At 40.1% G+C, this 24,932-nt stretch overlaps 1 protein-coding gene across 2 annotated transcripts in view; it reads right to left on the reverse strand.

The window, feature by feature from the left end:
• Positions 1–304: 304 nt before the first annotated feature.
• Positions 305–24,932, reverse strand: part of SCFD1 (sec1 family domain containing 1) — a 105,430-nt gene continuing 80,802 nt past the window's right edge. For both annotated transcript variants that reach the window (XM_075926991.1, XM_075926990.1), the window contains exons 21-25: positions 16,876–16,928; positions 9,854–9,887; positions 8,429–8,494; positions 1,640–1,708; positions 305–550 (exon numbers count right to left, since the gene is read on the reverse strand). In XM_075926991.1, the coding sequence (XP_075783106.1) occupies positions 527–550; positions 1,640–1,708; positions 8,429–8,494; positions 9,854–9,887; positions 16,876–16,928 (246 nt within the window). In that variant the 3' untranslated portion in view covers positions 305–526. The remainder of the gene's footprint in view (positions 551–1,639; positions 1,709–8,428; positions 8,495–9,853; positions 9,888–16,875; positions 16,929–24,932) is intronic.

The following is a 24,932-nucleotide window of genomic DNA, read 5'->3' on the forward strand; positions in this document are numbered from 1 at the left end:
TGTCTAAAAATGCAGTTTGGACTTCTTCCATTCTTTTATATAAAGATGGCTTTCAAAAGGAGAATATATTTCTTTAAGTTAAGCAATTTTCTCGTAATTTTTCAATTTTTGTTTAAAACTATTATGACAGTTACTGTAACAAGTAGTAAGGGATACGTATGGTACTTGATAAATGATATAATCTGCAGGGAGGTCTTGCTTCTACTACATTTGCTATTGCACTGAAGTCATACACATACCACAATTACATATATTTGCAATCTAAAAAATGTAAAAGGCACCAACCACACACGTTAACAGCAGATAGAATACACATTAAGTTTTATTTTTGAAATGTTATTCTGTTATTCATATACATTACATTAAGTACAGTCTTTCCTTAAAAATTATCAGATTAATGGAACGGTTTAAGTTTTAATGTTATAACAAGTTTATAGGTATGAAGGGGTCATCTGATTGTTGTCATGATCTTTTTCTTCACATTTCCACATTGCCAGGTAGTTTCAAATAATGGTGTTTTTGAATCCTATTTCTGCCCAAGTTGGGACAGCTAAATACAAAGAGACAAAAGAAAAAAATGTCATGTTGCTAGGATTATTCTTTTAGCCCAATAAATTCAGTTTACCAAGCACATTTTGTTGTGTTACAATTTTGCTTACTGTTTACAAACAAAAGCATGCCAGTTAAGAGAAAAATGTAAGGTATAAAATGCATCAGTTTATTTTGCTCTGAAGCTATAATAAAAATGAACGGCTCTGGAATGTCTATTAAACAAAGCCAATCATTCCTAAAACAAAAAATGTATAGTCACACAATTTAGTACAGTGGTATTGGCTTCATAGTGTACACTAAGTTCTCTCATCCCTTTGCAGCAAGTGTATGCTTAGGTCTGCTAGACATGTATTTAAATATCAATTCATTTGCTTTAACAACAATAAAATGACTAACAAAGAAACCCGAAAAACTTTAAAAAAAAACCAACAAAGAGACTGGTAGCACTTTATAGACTAACAAAACATGTAGATGGTATCATGAGCTTTCGTGGACACAGCCTACTTCTTGAGATGACCCTTCTTCAGAAACCTAGGTGATGGGTGCTACTGCAGTACTAAGAAATGTTCAACAGGGTCAGCTTGGCTGGGTAGTTGTGTATTGTTGGAAAGTGATATTACTCTTAAATCTCACTGTCATTTATGGCTGATTCCAAAAGATATGGAGAACCTGCAACACCCACTGAAGTTCATGGATGTAGCACTCTCAAAGTCAGACACTAACTATGCAAAGTTTAGGACAAAGCTTTCAAAACAGTGTCAGATGTTGATGTTTACCCAATTGGAATATTTCAACAGCTAATATGGGCTGACATTTATAACTTGGGCTTCTTATTAGAAGTTTTTACTTTTACCAATTGATCTATATTCAACTTGTGTCAAACTGTGTCTGTGCCCATGAAAGCTCATGATACCATCTACGTGTTTTGTTAGTCTATAAAGTGCTACCAGACCATTTGTTGTTTTTTAAGTTTGTGTGTTTCAAATAGTTCAATTTCTAAAACTGAATCCAATAAAAGCAGTGATGGGATATTAAAGCAATTAACTCGAAGTACTGAAAGTTTAAAATCATGTTAGTGGTAACCTACCTGTTTTATAAACTGGGTAGCATTAAAAAGTTCACTGCAGCCATATAAGACGTGTTTGCCTTGTTTGCCCTATGCAAAGACAAGATAAAGAAAGATCAGTTTTAATAGAAAATATTATAAAGATATTTTGGATAAGATGGCTTTATGCACATTAGGTCTTATCTACCCAGGTACTAAAAGGTGAACATTTAAGAATTAAACTAAACCAAATTAAGGACATTTTAAATCTGAAGAGAATCAATGTAAGGGATTGAGGTAGTTTAACTTAGTATTCCCATGTAGACAAGCCCTGAAATGAATCCACTTCCAAAATGGACTAAGCAAAATTAGTATAAAGCCTTTTAATTTTGGAATAAGAATACTCATATAGGGACCAATTAATCAGACCCAGCTTCTCATACACACCATCCCAGAGTCTAATTACCAGGCCTTTGTTACAATTTTTAAAAGGATATAAAATCTCCATCTAAAGGGCTTCCTTTCTATCTCCCATGGAAAAATCATATATCTCTGTTTTATAATATAAGAAGGCATTGCTCTAAGAATGGTAGCAATGCATATGCATAGCAATATATTACAGTGAAGCCTAATATCCCCTCTCTCAGTCTACAGCCTATTTGCATGACAGGGAAAAGTCTAATTACAACAGTACACTGATGATACAATCTCTTACCCAAGACCAGAGATACCACACTTATGTCAATCCACTACACAAGTCTTGTTCATTTAGATACAGTAACTATGGGTAAAACATTTTCAGTTTGCAATGACTATGAACTGTTTTTGTTCCAGCAATATTTTCCTAATAACATCTAAGTCTGCAAACTCATCCGGACTCTTTATAGGCAAACACAGATTTGAGATCCTCCAGTACTTTCCAGTAACGGTATTGATGTTATTTTGCTTTCTCTCAATTTATATCCAGTTCACAGTGACTAGGAGGATGGGTCTACTTCAGTGTTGTCTCCCACCTATGAAAACATGAAGGTCTACTCTGCTATTAGAAGAGAGGTCTGCAAAACCTCAGGCTCTCTCTATACTGGCAATTGAGGGACAAAGCTTTTGTCTTTCACAGATGCTTAAACTCCCACCCCAAGTCCCTCTAAATGACAAATGACAGAAAAGGCAAACACAGCTCCTGGGGCGGTGGAAGTTTTTTGTTAGCAAATGAATCAACAAACAGCATTTACACTACCCAACTTTAAAGCTGTGTAGTGTAGACAAAGCCTTAGAGAGGCGGCAGCCTGCTTTCTTGCTCAAACATTTTATCATTTTTAAGACAAAGAGATAATGTATTATGTCTTCCTGAGAGAATTAATACTGAATTTAAAATCCAGTACTTTCTTTACTTGTTCAATCCAAGATTTTACAGCCACACAATTATTGGAGATGAATTTCAAGTCAAATAGTTTGACTGCTTTTCACACTAAATTCCAAACTCATCATGGCAATCAAACAAAATCTAAATGTAAAGTCATATGGAAAACCACACTGGATTTAAATCTCCTGTGATACAATATACTATGTGACTTGTGTAAGGACTTAGACTTAATGGCATTCAATCATGTAAACAGGGATATAGTCTTAAGCCATTTTAAGGTACTAAGAGCTTTATTACTAATACTCAATGCATAAGGTTTTGTCTTTTAAACAGATCACCAATATTAGTGATCTGCAAAATCAATGACCAAAAAGTTTTTCAATAGAAAACACAATTTGTCTTTTTATGGTCTTGAAAAGAAACTACGAACAATGCTGTGTTTATGCTAATTAACCTTATGCAATCTTTTCTTCTATTTCCATATATGCATCAGATTACTTTAATTCTCCTTAATCCTCAAGGTCTGATATTAACCTTCTTTTGCAGCTTAGTTAATATTGCTACAGGCAAATCAGATGAGCAAGGCAAAGCTATCCCAGAACCATTGGTTTAGTCAGTCTGCAACTTTATTCTTACATTTCTGGGAGTACTTGACAACAGTGCAGGTAATTCCACAATCACTTACATATACCAAGGGTAAGAGAACTGCTGCTAGCTCTCCCTTTTACCCATCCAGCTCCCCAGCCAGCCCACTACTGGGACCTTGCCATTCCCTCTTCCCCAAAAAGGGATTAAGAGTTACGAAGGAGGGTGCCTTGGCTCCCTGCTGTACCAGTCATGGGAGGAGGCCCCAGGCCTTCCGACAGGGGAGGGAGGAAGAAGGTGGCAACTGCCCCATAGCCTGGGCTTGCGGCCACCATTGCTATAGTAATGGCAGCAGCAGTGGCCGGGAGCCCTGGGTCTTTTAAATTGCCCCCATAACCTCAGGGGGCTTTAAGGACTAGCTGGAGTGGGAGGGCATAGCTGGGTCTGGTTGATGCTTATGGCTGGCTGCCCTCAGCCCCGCCCCTTTTGCCCAAGTTCCCACTCCTCCCAGGAATGCAGAGCCTCCTTCCCCAACTTGCCCAGGGGCCTGGCAATTCTGTTGGCCCCCATTGGAGGCCCAAACCCCACTTTTACTCCCCACATTCTTTACCAGTTCATTTTACCTGATCACTGTATCCCTTTTCACGTTTTACTACACAATATTTGAGTTACACATTCTCACCTGCAGGAGCTTTAGTAGTAGAAAACGGTTTTATTTTTCTAATTCTATCTGCTCCTTGCAAATTAAGGTAGCCACACACAATGATGTATTTATATCAATCAACCATATTCACCAGTATGGCTGGAAAGTCTCACAAACATGCAGGATTGATAGCCTCTCTCATGAGTTGTCTTTGTGGGGGGTAGAGGTAAGGCTATGTTTTAGTCACAGGTATTTTTAGTAAAAGCTATGGACAGATCACACACAACAAACAAAAATTCACATTCCATGACCTATGACTTGTACTATGTACCCCTAACTAAAACATGGTCTAAGAGTGCTGTGCGGGGGTGGCCCTGGACTCCTCCTGGTGCTGGGAAGGCGGAGGGATGGTGGGGCTGGAAGGCTGACTAAGGCTCTGTGCAGTTCTCCTGAAGCGGCTAGCATATCCCTGCAGCTCATAGTAGGAGGGATGCCTGGGGGGGGGGGGGGGGGGGAGGTCCTGCTTGTGTTGCTCCCGAAATAAGAGCTGCTCTGTAGCCACATTGGCTGGGAACCATGGCCAATGAGAACTGCGGGGGCAGAACACAGAGGAGACACCTTGGCCTCCCCCTAGCAGTTGATGATTACTCCCCACCCTCGAGAAAAGTGTCACACTGCACCCCACTCTTTTGGCCCAGCCAAGTCCCCTCCAATCCACAATCTGCCTTAGCAGTGGCCAGTCCAACTGGCGAAGGGCTACTTAATCTGCCCAGGAAGCCCCATCTGCTGCGGAATTCATGGAAAGTCATGTAGCCTTAGTTATAGGATCTGTTGATTGATATACCAGCTTTATATCTCTAAGAGTGTACTCGGTCTTTCAAGATGGCTGATTGTTCTTTATCACATTTTCATTTGATAACCATAGTAGTATCTGAAAGCATTTGTGGTGATTCTCACTTAAATGTGTTTCCAATTACCACTTTAAACTTAAAATTAAATTTCTGCCAGCACCGCAATCTTCTGAACAGTGACTAAAGCATGGTTTCAAAGAAGCCTTCTTCCAAGGAAGCCACTGTTCCCAAACTCCCAAGGGATTGGCAGCAAGAACTGGCCTACCACTTGGGGTGATAGCTGGGTTTCAGAAATCAGCTGAGAGGAAAATATGTATAGCTCATTTTCTTTTAAAACCTTCAGAGTAAAAGCCCAAGTGATGGTGCTTCCTCCCCTTGATTTGAGGTAAGTAGAAAAGTTAGGAGAATCTCAGCTTTGATTTGAAAACTCGTTTCTAGCTTCTGTTTGAGAAAACAGTCTTGAACAAGGTGTATTGCTAAACTAATCATTATTGTACTCTAGTTCTGCAGAAAGTAACTGGGCTGAGTTCCAAAGATATGCTTTGCCCATTCAAGATACCTTACATAAAATGAGTCAGTTTAGGTTATATCTTAGAACAGTCCTATTTTATACCACAGACCAGCAAACTCATTCAAAAACTTTTGGTGGACCAGCGTGGAAAGATTTGCATACTTATTATGGTAATTTATTTTAAGCGGTCGTGTGTTATTTTACATTACAGCTGTACACACACAATACATATCATTGTGTGGATGGAAAGATCAAAATCATACATTGTTAAACAGATGGCATGCTTTGCAGAATAGTTCTGGTTGCCTCTCCAAAAATGAGTGAAAAAGTGCTACAGCAGTCAGGGCAGGAAAAGAAGAAGAAGAGAGGGAAAGAAAAGAAAAGGGGGACCAAGCCAGGAAGAGGCTGGGCTGAAAGTAGCGGGGTGCTGACCCCAGCTCCTGCTTTGACCCCTCATTCCTTCCCACCCACTTGAGAAGTGGAGGCCCCTGTTCAGTCCCAGTCACTCTGCCAGGGATCGCCAAATCAGCCCCCAGGGCTCATCCCAGCCCAGGTGGCCCTGCTCTACCATGCAGCCCAGCTGCCTCCAGAGCCGTCCTGCTCTGCCATGTGGGCAGGTTGTCCCCAGAGCAACCCTGCTCTGCCATGCGGCCCTGCTGGACAGGACACCTGGCTGCCGTGGACGTGCTTGTTTCTCAGCAACTTGTGGGACATGACTGATCCAGTTGAGATGCACATTCAACAGCAATGCCTATATTCCAGGAAGTCAAATGTGAATCAGTACTGTTTTATTTTAAATTTCCTTTTCCAGACTGAAGCAACTGTCAATTAGTTCATGTCTTTGTAGCATATAGTACAGATGGAAAGCTATCCTATCCTATCCTATCCTATCCTATCCAGTTTGTTCTTTGGCAAAGGAAAATATCATGCTGCTTTTCACAAAATCATACAAACAATCCAATAAAGTTTACTGGGTAAATGACTTCAGTAAATTCTTTAGGATTTGTCTACACTACTAAGTTTGGTCACCAAAAACTGCCTTTTGGTGACAAAACAGTAAGTGTGTACACACCGCAGTGCAACTTTTGTCAGGGGAAAATTCCTAGTTTTGTGACAAAATACTTCCACCCTACAGAGACTTTTGTCTTTTCCATTTCATTCATTATTGACAAAGTCAGTGTAGACACTACATCTGCCTTAATCACTTTATTTGACTCCAGAAAGTGTCTCATAATGCTCATTCTGACTGCTCTGATCAGTAGTTTGAACTCCACTATCCTGCAGCCAGGTAAACCATCTGCCCCTCCCCCATACAAGCTCAGAGAATTTTAAATTCCCTTTTCTGCTTGCTGATTCAGCGTGGAGAGGTTTCATTGAGTCTTTCCAGGTGACTAAAGCTAACTATTGCACCAAACACTCTCCTGTTTGGACCGCTGCAGAGCTGGTGGATCTGATAAGCAAATGAGGAGAGGAGGCTGTGAATAGGGTTGCCAGGTGTCTGGTTTTGAACCGGACAGTCCAGTATTTGAGCTTTTCTGTTCGGGAAACAAATTGAGAAAATATAAATGAGAAAATATAAATGTCTGGTATTTTCTAAGTAAGATGTAATGTAGGTGGTGATGTAATAGCAAGCATGTCTGGTATTTTTGTTGAAACCATCTGGCAACCCTAGTTGTGAAGTCCCAACTGCACTTGAGCTGTAGGAACTGGGATACCAATGGGCACATATCTTAAGGCTTGCATGAAGAACAGCTACAAGAGGGACGTGCTGCAGTGCAGAGTGAAGATAAATGAGATGATGCAGATAGACCATAAGGTGAGAGGGGCAAACCCTCGCTCTGGTATTGGCACCTAAGGCCTGTCATTTTTATATATAAGGAGCTGGACTATCTTTGATGGTAACCCCCACCCCCACCACAAAGTGTGCTTTTGATAGGCACAGGGCAAGGAGGCAAGAAGACTAAGCCAGAAGATGAAGTTATGGATGAAGAGGTGGAGTTATTCTTCTAAGGTGAATTAACATCAACACACTTACGGATGTACTGTTAATCTCCATGTATATTTCAACAGTCAGTTTGGTGTTTGTAATATATTCATGATTTGAAACATTAACTGTCACCCCAAAATGAGGCTACTGTAAAACAAAATGCCATTATCTGCAGTCCTTGCTCTGAATAGATTACAAGTGCAGAATCATTCGCAAAGCGCTGTTTGCTAATAAGCACTTCTATGCCTGCAGATTAAAGTTATTAGAGAGTATTTCTGGTTGGTAGCTAATCTTTACTCACAGGTGGCTACAACTGCTTTAACTACTACCAATACCTAGTACTTCTGACAATTACTAGGCAATAAATATTCTTTTAATATTGACGTAAATGAAAACTGCACTGTGATTCAAAGCATCCACGATAATGGTCAGCAGTTAGTTGATAACTCTTGACAACATTGTCTGTAATCAAGATTTAAGTAATTCCTCTACTATTATAGTTACTCTTTGAGCCTTTGCAGTTGTAAAAAGGTCAACATTTAATTCAAACAGTAAAGAGAAACAAAGTTAATAATCAATTCATCTTCTTCACAGATTTAAATGTTTCTATTATGTAAAATATCACTCTAGGTGAAACAATGTGCCATTATGTAGCATAGTACTCATAATTCTCAGCTATACTGCAAGTTTAGCGGTAACAAAACTGCACTTAGAGCTAATAAGCATTCAACATTTTAAGTCTAAAAACCAAATTTTCTACTTTGTATAAACTAAGGATTTCAGATGAATTTAATGTAACAAGCTCCTACAAGATTGGGAAGGTAAATTACATAGGCTACAATTAGTTATAATCAATTAATTACAGGATATAATTGGCAAAATGTACTTAACCTTTATGTAATCAACAAGATTTTGATATTCAATGTAGTTGCCTCCTCCAATCACAAAAACAATTGCCTAAAATATAAGCACATAGAAGAGATAATTAGAATATGCAATCAATTTCCTTTAGTATATTGAGTTTAAGGTAAACCAATTTTTAAAACAGCAACTCTTTTTTTTTAACACGGTGATTTCAAAAGCAAAAAATAAAGTGATAAATAATTTTGTCTGTCTGATATTCTTACAAACCTAACTCTACATAAGTATCTATTACTAAGGGTATTACTTGAATTTCCAATACTATAATTACTGTCATTTAGGGGACAGAAAATCACAGATTTCAAACACAAAACAGGATTGTAAAATTTTCCTCATCTAATTTAGCTTTTCATATGCTTTTTCACATTTCAAATATGTCTTGATAGAAGAAAATGGACGACTGTGAGTCAAGGAGTTACTAATTTCTACTGATATAACCTTTCACAGTACCAAAACAATTATTAAAACTATTTTCACTAGCTAAAAATTAATTTGATAGCGATGTCTATATTCTATCACTGCTGTTACTTTTAGAATTTCAATTAATATTAGTAGGTTCAATAACACCAAACAACTACCTGTTCAATAAAACTGCTAAGGTGGATGAACTAGTAGCCTTTTTTTCCTATTCATGAATGATCAAAGAACGGATTGATTTTTAATAATTTGTTCAATATTCAAAAATATTTGAATAATTTATGTGAACATAGCCTGTAAGTTATATGCAACATTTTCACTTTGACAATTTACTATTTAATGTATGGTTAGTGAAGTCACATAGTATTGTTTTTGGTTTCCAAGTGAATATAAACCAAAAGAGAAGAAAAACCAAAGACATTTCAAGATGGCCGTGTAAACATTTTCATCACAAATCTTAGCATTAATTATTAATGTATTGTAATAAATAATGAGTTTTTTTAGAATAATTTCTACAAATATTTGTGCAAAATGAATTAAAAAGGCAGCAAATAAATAAATAAAATTTGAGTTATTATTGGAACTACTGTTTATGAATACTTTTTTGCAATATTGAGCTCTGTAAGGACTTACGGACAACTAAACTTAGAAAGGCAGTGTGTTCTAAAAGACTAAGTATGGGACTGGGAGTTTAAAACTGCTGTGTTCTAATTATGGCTCTACCATTAAATCCCTAATGATTACCTTGCAAGGGTAATGTAAGAGTAGTTAATGCTTATAAAATCCTTTGAAGATGAAAGAAGCGCTTCAGTATAACTGCTAAGTATAATTAATAATGAATATAATTAGATTAGTGATTTCGCAAACAGAATCTCCCAGTTTCTGAAGTCATGATGATAAAGCGATGGAACTTTTAAAAATGCTGTTAAAAGTATGCAGACCCTGATTTGAAGAACACATGATTTCTGCATAACTTACCTCCTGGAATGGATTTTTGTTTCTTGGAACTGAGCTGTAATAAAAATGAACTGCATTATAATGAAATCATTATGGTATTAACATTGGAAATAATGTCTAGATAGATGGTATTTCTGAGCCATACTGGGAAACACAACTGAGGAATAGACTGTGGTTGAGTTAGTAGGTCACACTTTTTGAGCAGCTGTTTATGATGATTTATACATTCAAAATATACCCAGTCAAAGGTTGGGTGAATGTAATCAGGTTTGTCAGTGCAGAGAAGAGAACACAAAGAAATAAAGGGGTGGACTTAAAAACCAAAGGCAGCAACTTGATTAGCCTTCTAAACTTTAGGGGTGTGTGTGTGTGTGTGTGTGTGTGTGGGCGCGCGCGTGCGCGTTTGCATGACAAAGAGAAACCCTCGGGGATTTACTTCAGTTCAGTGTGTATGTTAAATGGCCTGCAAGCCAAATAACCAATATTCATGGCTGGACCCCTTTAGCTTAGGATACAGCCCACTTCATAATCTTCTTACCCCCACTCTCCAAAAGAGGGGATGAGGATAAACGTGAAGGGTATCTCCTTTTTTTTGCTACAGGCTAATAGTCCCTACAAGTTATCTCTGGGGCTCTTGCTCAGGTTGATCTGTGGGAATTGTCTCTTTGAACTTCTTATCCACACAGATCATCAACAGCACAAGCTCCGCTTATAAACTTACAACTTTTAAATTCCTGTCCTTACTCTTTGTTGTCTTGAACCTAGCCTCCAGACTGCTGCAAGAAAGGTAAAAACAACTGCTAGACACCTTGTGACTCTTGCCATTGGGGAAAAAACCACTCCTGATCCCTAAATGTCAGACTCATAGCATGCTGGAAAGGCAGTGCAAACTATATTTTCATTACAATATAGTGAAAGTGGGGCTGCTACATGTTCTGAAGGCTTCAGGGACAGGGAAAGGTGGGGAAAGCACACAAGATTATCAACTCTATCTCCTCCAAGTTCCTAGACAGTAGGCAGCTGGGAAAATGAAGATATCTTTTTTCTTTTCTGAAGCCCCTTACATGTACTTTTTGAGGGAGGGTGGAGGGAAGAGATGGCTCTGGAGCATCAGAGTCTATCCTACTTTTTCTCACTCTTATGTCCCGAGGGCTTAACCAAACATTCCCCTTGAGGACTCGCATGTAAGCTGTGATACGAGGACACAGTTCATGGAATGTTGACCACATGAATTGCCTATCTTTCAAATATTCATTTTCAATAACCCCAGGGCTCTAATTATGTTTTGAATAAATGCCCTTTTTTACAACAAGGGTACAATAACCCTTCTGTCTTTTGATATGGATATATGCAAAACACCACAGACAGGAACAAGAGCCTTATCCAAAGTCAATGGAATCACAAACATGCAGATATTGTAGTTTTTAGAAACCACAGTTATAAGGATTCCAAGTGAGGTTTGAGGAAAGAAATATCAGACAAAGCAAGATACAAGTATAAAGGAAGCAAAGAATGAATTGATTTCTCACTCACGCTTCAGAGGTAGCCGTGTTAGTCTGTACAGGATAAACTTAAAAAACAACAAATGGTCTGGTAGCGCTTAATAGAAAACATGTAGATGGTATTATGAGCTTTTGTGAGCTGTTGCTCTTTGTCTGTGTAGATTCTTGCGTTAGTACCCTTCCTATGTAACTGCTATCCTATGATCCTTATCTGCTTCTTTTAACTATCCAATCTTTAGGTTACTAGTTCTGCCTACTTGTTTTTCCCTTTGATATTTTCATACCCTCTGCTCCTTGTTTCCCCACCCACTTTCTTTTTTTCCTTCCCCTTTCTCCCCTATTTATTTTGGCTCTGCACATCCTAAACTCAAAATTCCAGTCATCTGAAGAAGTGGGCTGTGCCCACAAAAGCTCATGATACCATCTACATATTTTGTTAATCTATAACGTGCTACTAGGCCATTTGTTGTTTTTTAAGTTTATCATTTTTTCTATAATTCTTTGCAATTTCCTTAAAATGGTTGAATAACAGTTCAATCAATATTGCCATTCTTCATTCCTGTATACTGGAATTAATCCTTTATTACAGTTGACATTCTGGAATGAATGCAGTAGCCTCTTTATTCTTAGTGTTGCTAATATAATTCTCCCTTATTTAAATATGATCTTTAAAGTCACACATATTCAACTTTACTCTTCTGGTCAAGCCTCACAAATACTGATAGAGGAATAATGTTGGAAGAGAAAATTAGCTTTTCTGTGAATGGATTAGTATAAAATAATTATTGTATACATTTAAAAGGAATAGGTAGAAACTCCAACAGTCCACATAATAGAAGGATATGTTGAAATGAAATTAGTCTTGTGTTAAAGAATATCTCAAAGATATATTAATAACAGCCTTTCAGTAATCATACTGCTGAATAAATTTTTAAGTTGAGTTTTCTGGCAGCTACCTGGGTTGGTTTCTTGAATCATTTTCAGCTGTTGAAATAATAGTGTTTGATTTGTGCAGCATTGTTCAGAAGGCAAGCATGAGTATAAACAAAAGCCTCTGCAGCCATACTTATTCTGCTGCCTCTGTTATTCTACTTGGTTGGGTAGTCAAGTCAATACTTGACTAGTCGCTCCCCACCCCTTGCTGCCTCTCTCAGTGGTTCCCCTCTGCACCATCCCCATGGGAAGGTAGGGGAGGCAGAGGTGCAGCGAGGGACTGGGTGCAAGCTGATCTCAGACTCTGTGCCTCTGCTTTTTAAATGTAGGAAGAGCTGCCAGGCTCTTTCTACATTTAAAAGGCAGAGGCGCAGCACGGGACGAGGAACAAGCCGGGAATCAGCTGTCCCAGCTCGCACCAATGTCCCAGACACTGCACCTCTGCTTTTTAAATGTAGTAAGAGCCACCAGGCTCTATATTTAAAAGGCAGAACTGCACCGAGGTTTACTCCTGGGGCAGTGTGAGTGGGGACTGCTCAGTCTCAGCTTGCACCACCCCAGGGAGCTAACCCCACTGTGGCTCCTACTACATTTAAACTGCAGAGCTGCAGCAGGGTCGTGAGCGCCCCCCCCCCCCACACTTTTCAACTAATTGAGTAGTCAATGGAAATGTCATCAACTCCTTGATTAGCAGATTATCTGCATTTTAGTATTCCTACTGAAGATCATTCCTGCATGCGTCATGGAATGAAGAAAAGAGACAAGAAGTTGTTTCCAAAAATTAATTTTTCTGAATTATATGCACAAAATCTTGCATCTGCACTGCATGTTGCAATATGATGATGCATGAAAGCACATACTTTCACATACAAATTGTAGTATGATTGCATAGAAGCTGTGATATCGGTAGGTGCAAATTCGGTACTAAAATCAATGTATTTTTTGTTTCAGCCAAAAATAATAATAATAATAATAACAATAATAATAATAATAAGTTTGGCTTGATTTTAATAAGTTAAACTATTTTTTCTTATGCAAAACTGCACTCAAACCAGATGTTTCAGAGTAACAGAATAAAACAGTCTGAAAGATGTTGCTATATTTAAAAAAGAAAATAAACAGTGCTGCCAATTTTTACTGACAGCTTTCAACACTAATTTTTAATCCTTAAAGCTTCTTCTGAAAGCTCATGTACAATGTATAAAACAGATACTTATACGCTGAAAATCATTTTTCATTATTGTAAATGTGCTTGTCAGGAGTGAAGAATACTGGAAAGAGGACAGCAAAACTCTTACTGAATGCAAATGGCCAAGGACAACATTGGCCCTGCCTTCCCTTTATTATTCCAATGATAAATCCCACAAAACAAATGACCTTGATGTATTCCCAGAACCAAAATGGATTTTTTTAAAAGTACATTAAAACTAAAGATCTCTCTTTCTAAAGAGTGTTATTGCTGAGATTAGCAGCTACAGATATTCATAAATGTAGCAGTTCAGGAAACAACTTATGACATTTTTGCTGCAAGTTCTGCTGTTTCTTCCTTTTTTCTTTTTGAAAAAATTGTCTAGACAATTCTCCATTTCATTGAATAAACAAGGAATCTCTATCTTACTGTCCTTGCAGTTTACATAACTACTGTACAATTACATCAAATTGCAGGTTAAAAATGGATGGAAATATTTACCTTTTTAGTAACAGGTTAGGAAATTTAAGTATATTGTTAATGACCTACAACTTAAGAAGTTAGAGATGAAAAATTCTGAGCAAAAATAATATTTTTGTAAATGATTCTAATACTCCAGATTAAAAAAGTATCACAAGAATTACTGCTTAAATGTTAGACTTCCTTCATCTGTGCAGGTTATTTGTAACATATTAGTTGTGTTCTCAGGTGAGGGGAATAAGTGTTTTAAATGTAGTACCACAAAAATCTATGACCGCGATAGATAATCAATAAGTAGGAAAAAGCTGAATTTAAAATGACAGAAAAGTGTACCAAAACAATAAAATTGATAGTGAACAAAACACCCAGAAATAATTTTAAAATATACATCTTCCATCCAAAAAACAATATACTTGTGATTTAGAGCATTATGTAAGTGCACAAAAATATAGACTATAACTGCAAAAGATTCTGTAGATTTTAAGAATACTTTTCTATAAATTAAGTTAATGGAGTTATTTTAAAAATGAGTAGTCCTGTAGCACCTTAGGGTATGTCTACACTACAAAGTTAATTCGAACTAACAGACGTTAGTTCGAATTAACTTTGATAGGCGCTACACAGGCAAACCGCTAGTTCGAACTTAATTCGAACTAGCGGAGCGCTTAATTCGAACTAGGTAAACCTCATTCCACAAGGACTAACGCCTAGTTAAAATTAAGTAGTTCGAATTAAGGGCTGTGTAGCCACTTACTTCGAACTAGTGGGAGGCTAGCCCTCCCCAGCTTTCCCTGGTGGCCACTCTGGGCACCACCAGGGAAACTCTTCTGCCTCCCTCCCGGCCCTGGAGCCCTTAAAGGGGCACAGTCTGGCTACGGTGCCCGTGCCAGGTGAAACCCTGCCAGCACCCAGCCAGCAGACCCTGCACGTGGCACGGCACGAGCCAGCCACCCACTGCCACCCAGCCCTCCGCCTCTTCCCGGGACCAGGCTGGCAGCTCCCAGGAGCCTGCCCGGGGCCGCAAGAGGCGGGTGCCCACCTGGTCTAGTGCGGACATCGTGGATCTCATCCACGACCTCCGCACTAGGCACAGGAAAGTGGCCGTCTAAGGCAGGATAGCTGCCAGCCTGGCCACCCAGGAGCAGGTTTGCATGAAAATCAAGGTGGTCCAGTGAGACTCCCGACCCTGAGCCCTGAGCTTAGAACGGCCATACTGGGTCAGAACAAAGGTCCATCTAGCCCAGTAGCCTGTCTGCCGACAGCGGCCAACACTAGGTACCCTGGAGGGGATGGACCGAATACAACAACCAAGCCATTTATCTCGTGCCATCCATCTCCAGCTTTCCAAAACAGAGGGCAGGAACACCATTCCTACCCCCTGGCTAATAAGCACTCCATGGATCCAACCTCCATGACTTGATCTAACTTCTCTTTAAACTTTGTTCTAGTTCTAGCCTTCACAGCCTCCTGCAGCAAGGAGTTCCACAGGTTGACTATTTGCTTTGTGAAGAAGAACTTTCTGTTGTTAGTTTGAAGCCTCTTACCCATTCATTTCATTTGGTGTCCTCTAGTCCTTCTATTATGGGAACTAATGAAGAACTTTTCTTTATGCACCCTCTCCACACCACTCATGCTTTTATAGACCTCTATCATATCCCCCCTCAGTCTCCTCTTTTCTAAGCTGAAAAGTCCCAGTCTCTTTAGCCTCTCTTTATATGGACCTGTTCCAAACCCCTGGTCATTTTAGTTGCCCTCCCCTCTCCCACCCTCTGTCTTCCCCTCTCCCACCTCCTTTTCCCAGTCTCCCCGAGTTTTGTTCAATAAAGAGAGTTTCTATTCTTGAACATACGTGTCCTTTATTTTGTACATCAGGAAGGGGGGCTAGGGAGGGGAAAGTGGAAGGAGGTGAGGGAGGAATGGGGTCCGAACCCCCAATGGGGAGGACTGGGGTGGCTCTGCGGGCTCCTCGGGGTGGAAGCTCTCCTGCAGCCCCCCAATTGACCCCACCCCCGCAGATGGCAGCCTCCGGCAAGTGCAGCCGGGCTGATGGCTGAGTGCTGTGATGTGCCGAGAGTGGGCACTCAGGGCACTCCAAGCAAGGACTGCTTTGCAAGCGGGGAACCCCTGAGAACTGTCTGTCCGGGATAGGGGTTGGGTCCCTTTGAGCACAGCCCTTGGCTAGCCTGAGACAGCAGCTCCACGCTCTAAGTCCTAATCTGATGCCCTGCCGACACTGCTTCCGGCCATTCTTAACCTCGGTTCAGGGTCCACTCAATGTGGACATGCTAGTTCGAATTAGCAAAACGCTAATTCAAACTAGTTTTTAGGTCTAGATGCACTAGTTCGAATTAGCTTACTTCGAATTAACTAATTCGAATTAAATTAGTTCGAATTAGTGCTGTAGTGTAGACATACCCCTAGAGACTAACAATAATATATATTATCATGAGTTTATATGGGTAAATCCCACTTCATCAGATGAGCTGGAGTGGAAATAACAGAAACCAAGATATATATGATAGCAAAAAAAGTACCTGTCAATTGTAAGACCAGTACTAATGAGGCTAATTAAATGGGTTGGAAATGTCCCATTCTTAGCCTTTTGATATAAAAATGAAGTTGTTAAAGCCAGAGGGCACTGTTTTATAATGGGGACATCCAGTTAATGTCTTTGTTCAAACCCAGGGTAACAGTGTCAAATTTGTAGATGAATACCAATTCTGAATTCTCTTTCAGTAATTGGCTGGTGAAATTCCTTTGTAGAAGAATGGCTACTTTTAAATCCATGATTGAGTGACCAGGCAGGTTAAAATGTTCCCCTATAAGTTTGTGTGTGTTAACATTTCTGAATACAGTTATGTTATGAATTAAGTACAAAACATGTACTAGCAATTCCAATATATAGAAGGTAACAAGAAAAAAAATCATGGCAAACTTACCTGTCACTGCCTCGCAACATCTTGGGGTCAAAATACCTGTAGTCATCTGTTTCCTATTAAAAAGAAGGATTATTCAAATCAGTACATTTTTATCTAAAATACCATAACACTTTTGATTTTTGGGGGGGTAAAAGTTTTCATTAAACCATTTTCAAATTAAAGTATTTTTACATTTAGAAGCTACATTATATAAACAAAGTTAATTATGGGACTCATGTATTTTCAAGGTTTGCATTTCATTAAAAAAAAAACATGGCATAAATTCTCATTCTCCTTTGGCTATAAAGATGCTATGAAGGGTGCTAGGAAGCTCAGTCTTTGTTTTTTACTCATTTGAACGATCCAAAATACACAGGTTGCATAATATGTCCCAACACCAAAAGCAACATGCAAAAAGAAAAATGAAGGTGTGACTAGCCTTAGAGGTCACATACTATAGTTTGTTCCAGAAGTTAAAAATGTTCTTGGTCACAATAGGATCTACTATCTATTTAAAATAATAAAAAATCATTGTGGCACTGAATTTTAAAATAGAGTATAGATCAGACCATCAAGTTTCCATTATGAGACTTATGCTTGTACAATTTCATGGTATGATTTATAGCTACTATTAAAACAAAATTAAGTTTTGGTACAAATAAGGGTTTTGACTGGTTGAAGTTATTATAGGAAAGGATATTTTCTTCATTCAAAGCATTTCCACACCATAGCCAATGTTTTTATTGGCAGTGAGCAAGACTTTTGCCAAATCTCACAGGGGAAAAAAGAGAAAAACAAAAATTCTACTTAACTGTTTTTGACAATTAATTGGCTTTCGCCAATTTCCACACTAGCTTTCATCCTGATACTGCAAAGTTTAATGTGTAGATAGAAAACTGTGCCAGGAAGGACCCATTAGTTTCACAGAAGCAACATACAAACATAGCAGTCTACCCATATGGTGGTACACATTTCAGGATTGGGTTTTCCAAGTCTTGTTGATTCACTAAAGCATAACAATTCCTAACTCCCTCCTTCCCCCCCCCAAAAAAGATAATTACACGAGCTTAAAAAAGGGCATTTTATTCTTAAGAGTAGGGCTCTCAAAACTCAGTTGAGATCTAGTGTCACAATGAGCTTCTATACAGAGGTTTAATATATTCTACTGGGAATGTTAGCAGCATGTGAGGAAGCTGGCAAGATTTTATGATTCTGGAAGGCTTATATACAGTAAAACTCCAATAGCCCAGCATCCAATTGTATGGCACTCCTGATAGTCTGGCATCAAAATGGCAAGAACCTAGTGAGTGAGCTTCGGCAAAAAAATGAGTCACAAGGCAACAGCGGCAGCAGCTGAACCAAGTAAAAAGGGTAAAAAAGGATTAAAAAAACTAAAACATCACAGTATATTGTATACAGTATGTACAATAAAAAGTTAAGAACACTTTATATACAGTATATAATGTATACAGTATATATATATATATATATATATATATATATATATATATATATATATATATAAATATAACCATCCTATAATACCTCCTGATAGTCTGGCATATCCGATAATCCGGCACCACCTACGTCCCAAAGGTTCCGGATTATCGGAAGTCTACTGTACCAACTTTAAAGTAACAACATTCTCTATTAATATTTGTCAATGCCTGATTTTAAAATTGAAACTTCAACCTTAAAAAAAGAATTTCAGGTTTGTGCTAATTGGAACTAATTACTGATTAATGTTAGGTAAAAAAAGCATACTTAAAAATCAATGTATAAAAATTCTCAGTGAGCTTATTATTGCTGTATTTGTAGTGTGGTGTTCTAAGATAAAATAGCTGATGAAAAATCAAACATAAAAAACAAGCTGGTGAACTAGAAACAGGCTGGCTAAAATAGTTTAAATATTTACTTGAATATTGCTGAAATCAGATCATAGCCCGAGAAAAACATTACTTACCCTGTGCACTAATTGTGACTCTTTGAGATGTGTATTCCTACAGGTACTCCACTGTAGATGTGATAGTGCCCCTAAACCTAGCATCGGAGCTCTTTAGTAGCAGCTGCACCATGCACTCCACATCTCATATTGTAAGAGGAATCGATATAGCACTGTGTGGTCCAACCATCCTCTGTTCCTTCTCCACTGCATAGCCTACATTTGAACTTTAAAGCATAGGGGAGGAGGCAGATAACAGAGCACCCACAGGGACACAGCTCAAAGAACCTTACTTACTGCACAGGATAAGTAACCTTCTCTTCTTTGAGCAGTGTCCTGATGTGAGCTCTACTGTAGGTAACTGCAGAGCAGTGCCCCTAGAGGGAAAGCTGGAGCTTCAGAGTGATGCATACCAAAGATGACCATACGGTGTGTCCTAGTAGGGCATATGATGCCTCATTGTGGGAAATGGCATAGTGTTGGCTAAAAGTATCTGTGGGCACCTGGTGATATCAGTAATCGACATGTTTAGAAAGGCAACTGAAGCAGACAGCAAATTAGCGGAGTGTTCACTTTGTTTATCGGAGCATCTGCAAACATGGCCACTTGCAACTGCCAGTAATCAAAGTTTTCCGTTAAGGGTGATGCTGAACAGTTAACTGGTTAACTTTTCACATCCCCACTCACCAGAGGCTAGCCCTGGCAAACCACATCCGTCCCATGGGCCGCTTATTGCCTAAACCTGGTTTAGATACTTGTTTCTCTAAATACAAAGTAGAATTAAGGAAGTTAAAAAGAGGTTAGTTGATACAATATTTATCGACTACACGATTAGTTAATGAGGGCTGCTCTGCAGAACTATAACGTGGGTAGCTCCTGGAGCCGCTGTGAGCTGGGACTGCTCAGTCCTGGCTCGCACAGGCTCTGGGACCACTGCACTTCACTAGGCCCACACTACATTTAAAATGCAGAGCTGCAGCACAGGCAGCTCTCGCGCAGGCCACTTCAAACAGGGGCTGCTTCACATCATAATAACTGCTGTAGCCATCGTATAAGCCAGAGTCCACGGTGTCTAAGGTTGCTTGCAGCACCATATACGAAGCTACCTTACCCTCTTCAGACAGGGCCCCAAACTCCTGTGTAGACTCCTGTGGAAGGAGATCTTTAAACTTGTCTCTGGCAGACGATGTGTTATAAGTATCTGCTCAGCATCGCTTGCTGACTGGTGATGCGCAGTTGTAGGCCCCCAATGGAATAGGTCTTCCTGCCCAGCAAATCATGGTTTTATGGGTGCTTGCTCTTTAGTGTATGCCCAGGCAGACCCTGCCTCTCCTGCTGCTTGGACCACCAGGGAGCCTAGGGCATCATGTGCAAAAAGGTGTTTATGTTGCAACTGCAGGACAAAATAGCACCTTTCTACCCCTTTTTGGGTAGGTGATATGAAGGCAGGTGTTTGCCACAGAGTTTTTACAATTTTTGCCACTGTCGTGTTGAGTGGTAAAGCAATCCTGGCAGTGGCATCTGCCATTAATATGTCCATCATCGGGTCTGAGTCCTCCAGAACCTCCTCCACTTGCACCACTAAAATGGCTGCAAGCCAGGGAGAAGATCCTGGTGTGCCCTGGCATCCAGCACAGGCATGGGCCAGTGCCTTGTCCGGCGACAAGGAGGAAGACTCCATAAACTGGCAGCTGTTCGTAATGTGCCTCTACCACCTGCAGTGGTGGCACAGCCGAGGGTGGAGCCTGAGCTAGGTTACCCTCATCCTCCACTGGGGGAAGAAGGGTGGTTTCACCATATCCTTTTAAGAGGAATGGATTAGATCTATATGAAGAGGCCTTGGAACAAACAGGCTCAGTCTCTAATTTGGATGAGTAGTCCGAGGCTGACCATGGCAGTACCAATGACGGTTCCGGAGAGCGGCCTGATGAACCTATATTGAGCCATTGCTGCCAGTTTCCCCAGGTGGGTTGGTGTTGGTATTGATTATGAAGGCGGTGCCTTGGTTGGCAGAGAAGCAGCCTACACTGATGGTATCAGAGATGCAACTTGGACCAATACACTCGGTGCTGAGGGGTGTGACATTGCTGCAGAGACAGGATCTAATAGAAGTGGTTGCTCTCAGTGCCAGGCAGTCAATGCTGGCATTGGTGTCCAAGCTGAAATCCGCCCATGCCAAAATCTGAGGCTGTACCAGATAGCAAGATAACAATGGTCGGACTGGTTCTAACCCCATCAAAGACCTGGGGTGCATGGCGTCAGCCCCTGGATCTGGGCCTGGAGAAGATGTGAGCTCTATGAGTTCACAAGCCAAGTCAAAGGTTTCAGGGGTTGACAATTGCCGGAACTCTTCAGTCTCGATGTCTGGCACTGGACTCTCCATGCACATCAACCTCAACTGGTACCTAGCCAACATGGCAGCATCCTGGCACATTGCTGCAGATGAGTGCCCTTCCCCATGGCACACAATGACTGTGTTTTGAAGGGGATCACCCCTTGTGCTGCCTCTTCTTCCTCAGTGTTGGGGACTGGGATTGGTGCCTCGGGGCCAAAGACTTGGCCGGTGCCTCGGCATGCTTTGGTGCTGCTGCTGAGTTCCTGCACCGAAGTCGGTGCACTCTGTACCCCCGGTGCAATGTCTGGTGCCACGAGTTGGAGAGCAGCCTCCAACAGAATGAGCTTCAACCAGGAATTGCATTCTCATTTGGTTCTTGGTTTGAAGCTCCTATAGATCTCGCAGCTGTCTATGAGATGGTCCTCTCCTAGGGTATGTCTACACTACCCCGCTAGTTCGAACTAGCGGGAGTAATGTAGTCATCCGCAGTTGCAAATGAAGCCCGGGATTTGAATTTCCAGGGCTTCATTTGCATGAAGCCGGCTGGCGCCATTTTTAAATGCCAGCTAGTTCGGACCCCGTGCCGCGCGGCTACACGCGGCACGGACTAGCTAGTTCGGATTAGGTTCTAATCCAAACTAGCTGTACGCCTTGTGGAACGAGGTGTACAGCTAGTTCGGATTAGGCTTCTAATCCGAACTAGCTAGTCCGTGCCGCGTGTAGCCGCGCGGCACGGGGTCCGAACTAGCCGGCATTTAAAAATGGCGCCAGCCGGCTTCATGCAAATGAAGCCCTGGAAATTCAAATCCCGGGCTTCATTTGCAACTGCGGATGACTACATTACTCCCGCTAGTTCGAACTAGCGGGGTAGTGTAGACATACCCCTAGACACTTTAGACAAGAATCATGTGGGTAGGGCATAGGTTTCAAGCACTGAACACATGGCTTGAATTTGTGTGGACTGGGCATCCCCTCCACAGGAGGGGAGAGATAAGAAGGGGGAACTCCCCTAAAAAGAACGACAAACTATTAACAACTATTTACATTAAACTAAGAACTTCAACTAACACTATCTATAGAAGGCTAAGGGATAAACTATCTGCATAGTCAAGCACTCCAGCTAAGGTCATGGGCGGTAAGAAGGAAATGAAGGGGTGGAGGACCAGCAGGGGTATATTTGTGCCGATGTAGTGACACCACTCCAGGGGGCTGCCTGGCTGGCCCAACGGATACTGCTAAGGGAAAAAAGCTCCAGGATCCCTGCATGCAGCATGCACACACTTAACCGGAATGGACATGAGCAAGTACTTGAAGAAGAACATGTTTTAAACCATATTACCTTTTCTTAAGATTAATATTTTAACAAACTTTGTAACACAGATTACACTTGCAAACATTAAAGCAAATTATCCCAAAACAATGAAAAGTAGCTACTGTGCACTAAGATACATACATTATCAAGAATTCACAAACAAAATCCTGAAGTTATGACTGTTCATTTTCACTTAGTGTAATATGACAAATGCAAAAGTGTTTTAAATCCTATTTTTGATCAAACAAATGTTAAGACCCAAGACAACAGAATAGATCACACTAATTTTATCAACAAACAAAGTTACTGAACTAATGTGCTAAAATATTCTAAGGAAGAAGTGCCATTATAGTCAACCAATCCAGGCATAAATTAAAAACATTACAGAGTAGTTTTATTGCCCCTAAGGATTGCTACTCAGTTCCTGTTTCAGTTGAAAGGACCAGAAACCACAGATGGAGCTCATTTCTCCTTCATAGCTGTTCCTTCGGGAGAGGAAAAAGAGCAGGGAGCAGACTATTTGAGCAACATATAATATCATACTGATGTGGACTTAAGAGAACTCTATCTATTTTGCTCAGCAGTGTTCTGAAAGTCCAAATGGGAAAAAAATTGCACTCTGAAATGTATTCCAGGATAATTTTAAACTACAACTGACAAAGTAACTTGTGAATACTGGAAGTAGAAAAGCTTTTACATTTCACATTACTTTAATGTAGCATTTTATATTTTGCATGTTATTTGAATGCAGCTATATAATTTGCAACAATTAATGTATAATTTCTATATGAATAGTATTTTACTTGTTTTCCTATACAAGACATTTATATCTATATACGTTTCACACAAATACTCTGGGGCCTAGCAGGTAAGAGCCCAATGCACTACAAAGGAGTTTCCTCAAGTTCTGTGGAAAAGGCCAACTTTTCAGCTTTCTTTTATGTATCTTATCTTTTGCTAGCAGGGCAACTGGCTATTTTTGCCTGTTTTGGGGATAGGAAGGACTCTATGAATAATGGCCATACAGGCAGTCCCCGGGTTACATGGATCCGACTTACATCGGATCCCTACTTACAAACGGGGTGAGGCAACCCCGCACTAGCTGCTTCCCCCCAGCAGACCAGGGAGACGCAAAGCTAGCGCCCTCCCTCCATCCCAGCAGACCAGGGAGACGCGGGGCAGCTTTTCTCAGCAGACACCTCAGCTTGAGAATAAAGGACTGAGGGAAGTGAGGTGTGGGAGAATAAAACTGAGCTCTGGAGAAATGTTTGGCTAGAGTTTCCCCTACAATATGTACCAGTTCCGACTTACATACAAATTCAACTTAAGAACAAACCTACAGTCCCTATCTTGCACGTAACCCGGGGACTGACTGTACTAATGTAATTTCATATTTCCTTCCAGACACAATTTTACTTTTCTACAATTTTCTCTCCTATTGCAAGCCCAAATATTTGACATTCCCCAAAGGCTACTTCATGCCCCTCTTTTAATTAGCCAAAAGGGAGTACTTGGTCAGCAAACTACCGTCTACCTTTCACATAAGGGTTAAAAGAATTGCTCTTTAGGGCTTGCCTGGCTTGAAGAATGAGATTTCTGACATTGGTTCTGAACCCTAATCTCCAACATCGAAGCAGATCATGTTGCAATTCTCCAAGTGAATGAATCAACAATCCCTATGTCTTAATATGATCTAATGAGAATGTCAATCTATGCCTTGAAATTATCTTAGTGATCTTGGCTATTCTCCATGACAATACAATGTGAGAATACCAAGACAGCATCAATAAAGAATATTCAGAACTTTACAGTTTTTGTTTTCATTTATGGTCTGTGAGCCTCATTTCTTAATTCAGGTTCTCCACTTTTCTGCTCTGAGTAACACCTTCTAGGAGATTACAGAAAAATTCCATGAAGTGTTTTGTCTTTAGAAGTTACTAAAACATAACCTATATCTTTCATGAGAGACAACCTTCTAGCTTGGCTTCATTCACTGAGTGACAGCCAGAGAATTGGCTTTTATTGTTTGTGATTTAGCTGTCAATTATATTTACAATGGGCTAGTTTTTGTATTCAGTTATTTCCAGGTTTGTTCTAGTTATTTCCCTGCACATCCCCACCTGATTGACATTTGTGAGAGGAGAAAGGTTACAGAAAAGTAATATGATGTTATTTTCCTGGGTTTGCCTAACTAACCACCCTGTGCAAGAGGTGGAGATGGAATGGTGGTTGGAAGTGGCCCAGTTCTGAGTATCCCAGAACCTGTCAGCTAATTAGTTGAGAGGGACAATGTTTCTGCAAAGGGTAAAGAAACATTCTACGTTGGATTTTTTAAAGCACATGGTTGTTTGGGAAATCTGGTGTATTCAATTTACAAAAATTTGGTCTGATATCTCTAGATAGGATTACTTTGCAACATTTAGAGGACATGAAGACTAACACCGACAAAGAAATACCTCTCATCTCATCAGTTTGAACAATGTTTTTTA

This window comes from Pelodiscus sinensis, chromosome 4, assembly GCF_049634645.1.
Source record: "Pelodiscus sinensis isolate JC-2024 chromosome 4, ASM4963464v1, whole genome shotgun sequence".
Classification (NCBI taxonomy): Eukaryota; Metazoa; Chordata; order Testudines; family Trionychidae; genus Pelodiscus; species Pelodiscus sinensis.